Source organism: Mercenaria mercenaria, chromosome 18 (genome assembly GCF_021730395.1).
Source record: "Mercenaria mercenaria strain notata chromosome 18, MADL_Memer_1, whole genome shotgun sequence".
NCBI lineage: Eukaryota > Metazoa > Mollusca > Bivalvia > Venerida > Veneridae > Mercenaria > Mercenaria mercenaria.
In genome coordinates this window covers 41,913,884-41,926,136 of record NC_069378.1, presented here as the reverse complement: position 1 = coordinate 41,926,136, position 12,253 = coordinate 41,913,884, and the positions used below count along the sequence as shown (strand labels likewise).

The 12,253-nt window shown below is 32.7% G+C and overlaps 2 protein-coding genes across 13 annotated transcripts in view; one reads left to right on the top strand and one right to left on the bottom strand.

Moving 5' to 3' along the window:
- Positions 1 to 12,253, top strand: part of LOC123538148 (tensin-3-like) — a 438,691-nt gene that overhangs the window by 260,779 nt on the left and 165,659 nt on the right. The gene's annotated exons all lie outside the window — the stretch shown is intronic.
- LOC128550649 (lactose-binding lectin l-2-like) lies at positions 4,473 to 12,084 on the bottom strand. The gene is made up of 6 exons (XM_053530096.1): positions 11,982 to 12,084; positions 11,294 to 11,394; positions 10,537 to 10,627; positions 7,028 to 7,114; positions 5,442 to 5,568; positions 4,473 to 4,542 (listed from the first exon to the last, which is right to left on the bottom strand). Exons 1-6 carry the CDS (start codon positions 12,037 to 12,039, stop codon positions 4,515 to 4,517), a joined length of 492 nt encoding a protein of 163 aa, XP_053386071.1. The 5' UTR covers positions 12,040 to 12,084; the 3' UTR covers positions 4,473 to 4,514.

Sequence of the window (12,253 nt, the reverse complement as noted above, 5' to 3'; positions counted from 1 at the left end):
GAGCAAGCAAAAGAGTCAAGAACTAAATTTTGCTGAAAATAAAAAAAGCTTGATTTATAATGCTTTTGCTTTAATGTACATACTACAACATTCAATATGTCTCTTGCTATCAGCGCATTTTTTACATCGTGTGCACATTCTTATGCTAACTTCGTATTGCCCACTGTTAACTGCTTATTATTCACTGTATCATATGCTGTGAGCTGTTGTCGTCTAAATTTATAATGTCTATATCGATATAGTTAATCGTGTTCTGATTGCTATCTTAAAACGACAGCCTGGACCTCTTCGTAAACGTCCGTTTACAGTATATGTATAAAATTTATTTTATACTCTTCTGTGAAATACTGAAATTTATCGGTGAAATAGAATTGTTATTTTCACTGTTTCAAACAGTGAAAATATCAATTTTATTTTTCACTGGTACGGAACTACATTTGAATGCGAAATGATATGAATTATAAATGATAGGAATTTTCTTGCAAAGTATTCTTTACCGTAAAGGTAAAGATGCATAAAAATAATAAAAGAATCATAAATATTTACAGTTTATCATAATGAAATGTAAAAGAAATCAGGAAACGTAACAGAACTATTTATAGTTTTATCTACAAAGACATCATGACGTCACGACATTATGACGTTAAGATGCGATGCATGTGACGTTGCGCGGACAAACTGAACATAGTTTGGTTAAAAACATCAAAATGCATAAAATAAATAGAAAATTTGTTTGTTTCAGTGTAAGATCGAAATATATTTCACTCATGAACACCATAATTTACATTTTTACTTGTGGCTGTGCCACTCGTGAAAATATTGCATTATAGTGTTCACTCGGTGAAATATGTTTCGATCTTACACTAAAACAAACACATATTCTCTATTTATTGACAAAGCGAAGTATTCTTAGCTGGAAAACTACTCGTAATTAATGCTGTAGACAAATGAAAGACTGGTTTGTTACATAATTTTCTTGAGACTTGCTGTTTTACATGTTATATTTTAAATGGTGAACTAAATGAATTAGGGTTTGCGATTAAGAACGACTGCCTAAATTGTGAAATGTTTTATCCCAGATTAAACATCTTCAGTCTTAGGATTCGACTTATCATATTTACAATAAAAAAAAGTATGCCCTCTATGTACCTGTAAAACGATTGGAAAGATAACTTCAACCGCTTATAATTTTAACTGGTGAAAAATTAATGCAAAAATAGCGTCTGACTGCATTGATTATGTAAGTACTATGTCGAGAGACGCTCATGCTTTTTTACGTTGAAGAGCTCTATTAGGCATTTTAGTGGACAGTGTTCCTTTTGAAGTAGTTCTAGAGAACTTGCGAAAATGTTTTTTTGTAATTGTTATAATCTGGTTTTTAAACTGATGTGAGAGGGATCGTAATTATTGAAATCATGATAAATGGGTACTTTTGGAATCATAAGAAAGTAACTTCATTGAAAGGTCTGGACCAAATTTTATAACAACATTTATGACATGTTGTTTTTCTTTTAGATTAATTAGATCCATTTATTTCAGTATACAGGAATGTGACTGTGTTTTGTTATATAGAAAACAAATATTGATTAAAGGTATATATTGCACGACAATAGATGGGAAGTAATTGAATTAAAATTATTACAAATACATGCAAAAGTATTTTACGACATTTTTTCTTGGTTTGCTTAGCATCGCGAAAGTTAAGGTAAACATGATTCTGTTGTCAGATTTGTACATTTTAAGACATCACATTTCGTAAATCTTCAAAACGCATCTATCCTTTCCCATTTAGAGTTGATTTAGTGTAGAGAGAAACATTCTAATTTCATCTTTTAATACCAAAAATATTCCTGTTAAATCAGTACGAACACAATGCACACAACACATAAGTATTCTTTTTTCTTTTCATAATTCTATTTAATTAGAAATCACCTAAGGCATTAAATTGACAATATATCAAGAATAAAACAACACCGTTATACCGTTTTATCTTCAATAATGAACAGTTTCATTACCGTTCACGAGTATACCACATCCTTACTCGAAACTAGGTTGACAAGAGTTTTTGGGAATTGAAAACCAAATACCTTTGTGCAAAATAATTATTTTAGGACAAAATATTGAGCCTGTCTAAATAATTCGAGTAAAAATTCGAAGGTATTTTGGAAGCTACTGGTGTTAACTTTTATAACTCAGTTTACTTAGAACAGATGTAATAAACACGACGAGTCAAGCATATTCTAAAAATGATGACCGTAAAATTCGCAGATAAGACTTCTAAAGGGATGAAGTAATTAAGACTTCATTCATTAAAATACAAGCCAGAGTGAGGAATGGAACACGAATACACACGCTTAAAATCTTTAAAAATATTGTCACAATCTCAGAGGGAAATTGCCAGTTATTTGTGACACGAAAGTACATGTATACAGAGGCTCAAGATAAGGAAATTAAATGTAGGTCCTAATTAAAGATGCGTTGTTCTCTGAATATACCAGCTAACCAGATTCTACAAGAATTTAAAGCTGTTTATGATGATTCTTTTCCTTCCACAATTAGATATATTTTGATAAGGGAGAATCTAGAGTCCAAGATCTTCCTCGTTTAAGTCGCTCAAAAGATCCTCTCGTAACACTTTTGTTGTAGTTGCTTTTGTAGACGAAGACACGAGATAAACAGTTTCCCGTATAGCTTCATCAGTGGGAATTTCATCAATTGTTCATGAAATTCTGATTAAACACTTGAAATTGTTGAAGGTGTGCGGTACCCCGTGCAAATTGCAAAAAAGAAACTTCTATAAAAAATGGAAATGAAAGGGGGTTTATTACCTTCTCACAGGGAATGAGATATAGGTATATCATTTAGAACCTCAAATGCGCGTAAACAACAATGGAGTAGGAAAGGACAAGAAAGTTTATACGGCCGTAATGATCTCATCATTACAGTATAATGTTCTTTTTGCAATAACGATAATATTCATTGTTATAACGCAATAGTTTCTCGGAAAAACGCAAAATTAAGTCGTCATAACGAGAGGAGATCTTGTAGTTACGTGTTACTGCCACGTTTCTTGTTAATAGATTAAAGAACTCGTAGATAAAAACTCTTTCTTTTTTCCCAAAGTTAATCTCTACGACTTTTTTAATTTTAAGAGTGTTGTCAAAATTCTATTTTCTTTGGTAAGCACCAGCACATTTAAAATTGCATTTTTGTCTGGTTATTGAAAAGTTCATACAAGTTTCAGACATTGAAGTGAAATGTGCAAGTAAAACGTCTGTACTTTTTTAAAAATAATTTTGAAAATTTTACTACGTTTGTACTTTTTAAAAATAATTTTGAAAATTTTACTATAGTAATTTTATTGACTCAGAATTTATTCACCGGTCGGAATTATTTTGCTTGAGTTTATGCATCCAAGAGATTTTGTTATAGATTCTACTAGCTTAGATTAAACGAAAGTTGTTTGCATTACCAATTCTCTTTATTAACTAAATGATTATAAAATTGACTAAATTTAGCTTGGCCTCATTTTTAAAATAACAGCTATAATTTAGATAAATATATATCTATAGGAATCCGTTGGAAGTAAGGAATGCAACCAAACAAATTAATAGCAGACTATGTTTGATGTAGTCTGCTCTTAAGAGGTGATATAAATACCATGCATCAGCCCCTATGCCGCCTAGTCCCAGCGCTAAGTAATGTAAAATATGAACATTGTGCTGCATGAATGTTACCAAAATATTCGTCATATTTTGTCTGCCCGATCAGTCGTTGAAAAAATGCCAGTTTGGTTTTCTTTCATCTTTAATAATGGAGTTTCTAAAATAACTACACGCTTAGGCACTCCTGCTACGTCACTCTCTTGCCATGTCCTTTCAGCAATATGTTTACGTCACGACCTGTATGATTTACTGTGTTCTTTGCCTGGATTCAAGCTATTTTCATATGGGCCTATTGTTTACATTTTAAAGAGTGCACGTCAAAATACTTAGAAAATTAGTCAATTAAGAATTTCATTTTTACTCTTATTACAAGCAAAATATGTAATATTTAACTATTGAGGAACTTTGCACTATAAAATTCAAAAATAAAAAGGAAACATATAAAGGGACTGACTATACGTGGTGGCTGTGTCTACTGTATCAATAAGGGGACGTAACACTGTGTTGGAGTTTGTTCATATGTTCCCGCTCAACATAGTTTCATATTTTCAGTTATGCGTATATCGTACTTCGATAAAATATATATCGATCACCATCAAAATACGATTCAAATATTTAACAAAAGAATACTCAACAACCTTACAAAACAAGAAATACAAAAATACGAGTCTGTTTTATATTCACATCATTATATGTATATGATTTTCAAAAAAAAATGATATTTGGTTATTATCCGTATGTTTGGGTTATATTCCCACAAGACGGAATGTAAAACAACTGCTGCTTCTGGTAAACAGCATTCATTTATTTTTCTATATAACGTCCAACGCTTAAACCGACTTTTTCATTTTATCCAACTATATCCACTTCACCAGATCTAAAAAAGAAAACAAAAACTCAAATAGTACAAATTACCAGCGCAATCCACTGTATAAGGCTTCTGTACTCTTATAAATACAAATGAAGTCTGATATATAAGGATAAAACAAGACTATTAAACCCTATATAAAGAATTCCACATTTCCTATATATAACTCTTATAGTTTCGCAACGAAATAATGTTGACCGCAAGGTGTGGTAGACTTATATCAGCTTCAGGGAAGCCCGCCCCCACTTAGCTCAATACAGAGAGCGCAGATCTACAGATAGCGAGGTCATGAGTTCGATCCCCGGGCGAGGCGTATGTTTTCCGTCATTGTATCAGAAGTCATTTCATCCTCCACGTCTGGTTGGCAGTTCCTTGCGGAGAACAGGATAGTACTAGTAAAGAATCTGGGAACACTGGTTAAGTTAACTGCACGCCGTTGAATAACTGAAAATGCGCTTAACCTAAAACAAACAAAACAAATCAGCTTCATGAAAGTAATGATTTAGCAAACTATTGTCCTTGTGGCAACAAATGGAATACTACATAATTCTTTGATTCAAGAAAATCAAAAATACGGAGATATGTGGGTAATTGTTAAGTAAATGCATCTCTTAAATATCTGTTGTGTTTACAGATAAAATAATCAAAAATAAATATCGTTTATATGATACAAAATTTTAAATGAATGCGTTTTAGTGTATGTGAAACCTGCCAACAAATCTTGTTGTAAATGAATGAGATCAAAATGTTAAACATGCACTCCATAAGGTGATCGTTCCTATACGTCACGTCATATTGAAATATTTCTGTGTTCTGTTATTCTTCATTCTGAGGTAATTACGAGGTCATGTTATTCAGTCCATAATGAATTAAAATGTTTCCGAGGAAAAGTAAAGAAGAATAATTACACAATCTCGCATATCGGTTCATACGAACTGGTACAGGGTGCATCAACCCATTTGTAGTCATTATGGTACCCGAGTATGACACAGTCTTCATTTCCTCCGTGCGAATTTGGTTGACCCGGAAACCAGTCTAAAATTAAACGCTGGCGTCAATAATCAATTTTTCTACAAAATTACAAAATTCATTTATATCTGGTTATATTCTTTCTGATCGAAACAAGATATAGAACCGCTAATTATTATTATTATTATTATACCAGATTTGTTGAGCGCCCTTTTCATATGTAATATACGTTCAAAGGCGCTTTACAATTAAACATGACACATCGCAGATATGTAGGAAAATAACAAAACGTGACATATGCAATCACAAAACTGAAACTGAACAATTTGATTAAACGCCTTTTTTATAAATGATATTTTCAATGGCGTTGTACATAATAATAAAAAATAACAACAATATCATAAATGAACAATGATAATATTTACAGCCTTATTGTAACAAACAGCCATGACCGCACCCCCCACCCCTGAGGTCGTTTTACCCCTATTGCCAATACCAGTGCTTTAAACATCTGGTACGCCCAGACGGGCTGCATATAGTGGTTCAACCTCCCGGTAACCATATTTCATTTTTTCACAAGTAACATTTTTACAGCTTTACTGAAGTAGTGTTCATAATACTGGTGAATAATCAGGTTTTATTCAATTTTGATATACTGGTACTGATGATAAACCCGAACAGAAAATGAGGTTTTTTACCTGTAACATTTTTATTTCTGCAAATTGAAATCAATGGTTGGTATCAAAATAAAGCTTAACCTTTGCTGAAAACTTTACATAATTCAACTTTATATTTAGTAAGCAAACTCACACGAAGTGAGGGCCTGAAAGGGGTATGTAAAAAGGGGACTGTATGAACGTTGACTGATGATAAATTCGAACACTTTGTCATTTACAGAATTTTCTTGGTATTATTATATTGAAACTTTCCCCAAAAAGCTGCAACAGTCATTCCTGATCAAGTAATGAAAAGTTAACAAATGTCAGACCTTCATGTTTCGACAGTGAGCATGCGCAAAAAAACACCCTCTTCCCCAGTAATTTTGGATAAATATTTTTTATACAAATTTATGTAAGTCATTTATTTATACAGACTATTTACCAATTTTGTTTACACCAGTTGGTGTTGGAAGTGGAAACTATTAGACGGTGTGTTCAATTTTATAAATAACTGATTGCAATCGAATATTTCCAAGGTGGTCGACTTTATCATCTGTCCGGGTTTATCATCAGTACCAGTACCTGATTTCAAAGTACTCTACCAGCCACAACTGGAAGTAGTTCAAGAAATATACAATTTATGTTACAACTGCGTTGTTATTCTAAGTGTTTATTAAACAAGACCAGTTAATACGAGTCTCGTTATCGACATTCGCACAAAGAATGCTTGCCACTGAGCAAATGTGACCAACAGTTGTTAAATCTTGTTATCAAATTAATTTCTGTGGTATTGTCGTACTATTATTTATGGTTAGAACATTTAAACAAATTGTTAAGGCTTGACTAGAGTAAAGAATGTCTCTAACCTGTGTATGTTGCATCTGTATTTGATGAATACCATACCCAAGCTCCTTCTATCATCTCATCTGTTAAGCCTATCCAACGATCTTCGTCTTGAAAAATAAAATCGTTTTACTTTATAACAGAATGTGACTGCGTTTATTACATTATATATATATAACTTCTTATGACCTCTAAACCCTGATTAATAGATTGTACAATCTAAAAATCAAATTAAAAATCATGTTTAAAGTTGGTCAAGCACATTAAAGCACAACTGTTTGTCATTTTTATTTCCATACATAATTTTTCTAGATTTATTCAAGGAAACAAAATACCAATTACATAGAGTCTGATCCTTTTTGGATTGTTCTTATATCAGTTTATACGATTTTATGGACAACGTATAAAATAAGTTGTTACCATAGTTACCGACACTTTTTGAAAAGTCTGACAATTTTTACATATGCTATTCTAAGCTTTGCACATATATCAAAACAATTTAACCACATGAATGCGTGTGTGTGTGTGTGTGTGTGTGTGTGTGTGCGTGCGTGCGTGCGTTCGTGTGTACGTGTACGTGCGTGCGTGAGTGCGTGCGTGCGCGTGCGCGTGTGTGCGTGCGCGTGTGCGTTGTAGGAGGGGAGACAAAATCTCATACACAGCTTTATCTGCACAGAATATTTCTAACAAAGAGCTGATTGTACTGTTTTTAGTTAAATATCCAGAAAAAGAACTGGCAGGCAGTACTCAAACGTCATAAGATCTTATTGTTCAGTAATGGTTTAGCTTATGGCAGTCAAAGATCATTGGGATATTTTACTATCTGTGATCTGTTGTTTACACGCCAGTCGTACAAGTGGGACAAAGTGAAGTTCTCAGCGACCTCAGAACTATAAACCATTTAGTGACTGCAAAACGCGTAAGTCTACGTTCCTTAAATTTATTAGATGAGTTCATATGGTCAGTAGCTGATCTATGATCTATATTGTAAGAGGCAGCAATACAAAAATTAATGTCTCAGTAACGTCAAGACTGAAAACGTCTTCCGACAAAAGTTAAAATAACTTGTGCTTTTCTTTGGGATATACTAAGACCTAGAGTGGAGAGATGGAGTGGCGAACTGAAACTGAGTGGAGTGGAGTGGTGTGATGGACGTAAGTTCTGATGTTGTGTTTTGGAGAGGTTATTTAGGATGAAAGTTACTGAATTTTTAAATGTACAGCTATAATGGTCAGGACGGATTAAAAAGAATCAATATGTATTGATATATTTTAGGAAAACATAGCATTAAATTAAAGAAATAATACTGTATGGATGAATAAGCAGCAAAACCATGTACACGGGATTAAAGGTAAATGAAAACGTATTGCAAAGAATACTACTCTAAATACCAAATATCTTTTTTGCAATATTCCCTTTACAGAGGGATGATAAAGTCAAGTAAATTACTAACATATAAGATTTGCCTTCATCTTAATTCTATTTAAGTCTTATTAGGATGTACACTAAATATTAGCCTGGCCAGTAAGACACTCAGACAACACTCTACCACCCTTCATTGTTGTATGCGGTTAGCAAACTAGCAAATGTGTTCATTTCTTTAGACTGACACATGTATCTGTTGAAATCATTCAACCTGTACCGTGTAATTCAGTAAAGGCTTTCAGTATTTCTTTCAAAGTTATATCTTAAATATAAAAGTCATTTGTTTTGTACTCCAATACACAACTCTAAAAGTCCACTCAAAGACTCCAGTCAAAGACTCTACTCCACTCCAAACCTCTTCACAACTGCTCCACTCCAGGTCTTAGTATATGCCATTTCGTCGACGAACTATAAAGTGACTGCCTGTTATCGGTTAACGACCCGTAATGGGGTGAAATCTGTAGGTCATTTTGCCATGCGGCTTAAGGTTTGGCCTAGAACTGTGAAATTGGATTTTCTGTGAATAGAAGAAGGCCGTATTAACAATTAACTTTAATTTAAAAACTGTTTAAACGGAGAATACTTTTGCATATAGCCGTCAAATATATTGATTGCCTAAGTTACCGCAGTTCACTATTGGACATATTTCTTTATCATATAGTTCTTGGTTTATGTAGTGGTCAAAAGTAAGATTAAGATGTGGAAAATATTTTAAAATATCTGCAAAATAATTCTTGATCCAAAGTAAAATTTATAAATAACTGTCAGAAACTGCCCAGTATAATGTTTTGTATGAGCCCATATTCATATTAAAGCACCGAGCGGATTACCATACTCAAAATGTCTTATTTTCAAGATTAGGACCTTAAATGTACATATATTCGTAACAATGATTAACTCTATTGATGAGAGTACTAATAAATCGTAACACACTTGTTCACGTTCATGTGTTAAAAAGGTATCATGAAATGTCTATAGACATACTGGCAAATATATTTGAAAAACTTCGATGGATATTTGACGATTTGAAATTTGAACATCACCAAATCAGAGAAAGAAAGAGTTGTTTTACATAAAAATCAAACAACTTATGTAATAGGTATATTATTCTAAAAACCGATTTTCGATTAACTGATAGATGCTTGAATTCCCGAAAAAGAACCACATTAAGGGCCACACTTGTGGACAGTGTAGCGCCTTCAAAATTTCACCATTTCAAAAATAAATATTGCACATTTTCGTTCTGATGCATTTGTGACAATGTTCGAGTGCTAACATTGCGAATAACTAGGTTAAACATCGTTTTTCATGAATTTTGAAAATTGTTTAGTTTTATTTCTTTACAAATGAAATTGTTTTTCCAAAGGGGACAACTTACTATGAATATTCTAAATACGAGATTGTACGGGACACAACGGGAAATATGTACTGATTAACTAGAAAGTAGGTAAAGATGCTATTCATTACTTTACATAACATTGTAAGAACTTAATTTTACGGTGTATACTTTTCCCTTTCATGTCCGTTTCATTAAAGTCATTATGCACATTTGCTTACAATAGTTGTTTCCCTTAGATTTACTTGTAAATGGAAATCTTTCAAATATGCATTATGGCGGAAAAATAAAACAACAAGTAAATCAACGAAAATCTTGCATTTTATTCTATTTCAGGACTGTGATTTTTTTTCTCTATTTATCCGTAATATGAAATATTTTACAGTTTGGCATTAACAAATGAACATAATGGCTTTTATGATACAGACAGGACTATTCCATTAAAAAGAAGATATTATGAACCGAAAATTGAACGTCTTACAACTGTTGGTAAACAAACAACATCCTTTCCAGCAATCTCTGTCCAATACATGTTTAAACGTATTCCCCGTTCTGTCCGAACTTCAAATATTCTCAAAAGTAGTCCCCTTCAAAACAAAATTCCATTTGTAAAGAAATATTCAAAATATAAGCTATGCAATTTTCATGTAAAGCAACTCTTTCTTTCTATGATTTGGTGATGCTCATATTTCAGCACCTCAAGTATCCATCAAATCCTCAACAATACTTCATAAACTTAATGACATTCGTTATATTTTTTAAGACAATTACCTTTTAGGCCGTGTAGATAGTCTCTAATGAACATATTTTCAGCTTTCGTCTCCATGGAAACGAGATGACCCCCGTGTTGCCCACAGTAATGCTTAAAATAATTATGTTGAAAGTGTTTACTGTACTGAAGGGATTAAAGATTTAACAAATATTACGCAAGCTACCGGTCCGGTATTAAAACTGTATTGTACTTATATTGGCTGGCAGATATATCATGTTTGTTTGGATAGTATTATAATGTGTGTTATGATTCTACCACGACAACATTTCTTTTGATACTTATAAACTAATCGGAAAGTATTTTGGACTTTTAATAAATTTGTATAGTTTATTTTTTCTTTTAGGTTTCACAACAACTTAGTAGTTTGTTTATCGTTTGTTTTCTTGAGACATTTACATTCCCTTTAGTGCTACGAAATTAGGACTTTTTTTGAGTAGTGCATTTTATTACGTACTTGTACGAATGTAGCCTCATGTTTATTTTTACAATTTGTAATAAAATAAAAACGAAGATCATTTGGAAGCCTAGAACTAAACAAAGCAAAAGAATAGTAGACTCGGTTTGACGGAGTAGGTCATGAGTATCCAAAGAAAAAAATAATAAGCTAAAAGTATATATGTTTTATGGATCATTTCTATTTTCCTTTCAATTTCCTAAAATGTGGTAAAGCTTTTGACCGTCATCATACAGAAATGTTGAGATTAAAAGGAATAATATATGAGAAAATAATCGACATCATGTTTTAATTTCTTTTACCTCGGCCTCGGTGAAAGTCGACGCGTGGTTTCGTGCAAATAAGTAACATGAATTGTGATATGCCGTCCAGCCATCTTTGCAATCTGTTCCTATGACTAGTCCTGCAGACGATAAAATAAATGGTAAGGATGCATTAACGTCCAAAATTTGCCATAAGTTACTGGAAATATAAGATAATACCTTTCAAATCTTGTTTAAACTGTTTATTTAATCAACATATTTTAGCATTTGTAATTAAACTTAGTATTTACACAACGTTTTTATGACGTTTTCTTTGGCGATGTAACAGCAGCACAGTCGGCATTTGCGTCATTACGTCATTGCTACGCGCTGACGTCATAATATTCCGGCTTTGATTCCAGCATATTTAGAAGATTCTAGATTTTGCTTAAATATCATATACAGTCGAACATCGCTCACTCGAACTCGGATTATTTGAAAACAACTCTTCCGTCAGGTCCAAGCAAAATCACTAGTATATAGTTTATCCTGATTGATGGTTCGAACTACCGATAAGTCAAATACATTTTGTTGGTCCCATCGAGTTCGAGCAAACGAAGTTCGACTGCTCCCACATTTGCAGAATGTAAGCAAAACAAGATTAGTGTTTTCTTACTTAGGCTTCAGGTATTCTGTATGTAAAATCATAATTACTAATTTTCAATAATGTAATCAAATAAAGACTTACCGGTATATATGAATGAAATAACAACTTGCAGCACAGCCCTTGCTTTAGAATTGGCCATTTTTCGCTTGTATATTAATACATCGACGTCCCTAGCTTATCTTTTCAAAGACGAATAATAGGTCATTTATTTTCCTATTAAGTCCATAGTCTACTTATCAATGGTAATTCGTTCGTTCTGCGGTCAAAGAAACAATAAGAGGAACATGATTAATTGGGTTTAACTCAATTTGAATCTTGCCTGAATATCGTTTTAGTTATCTTCCCTGAGACAA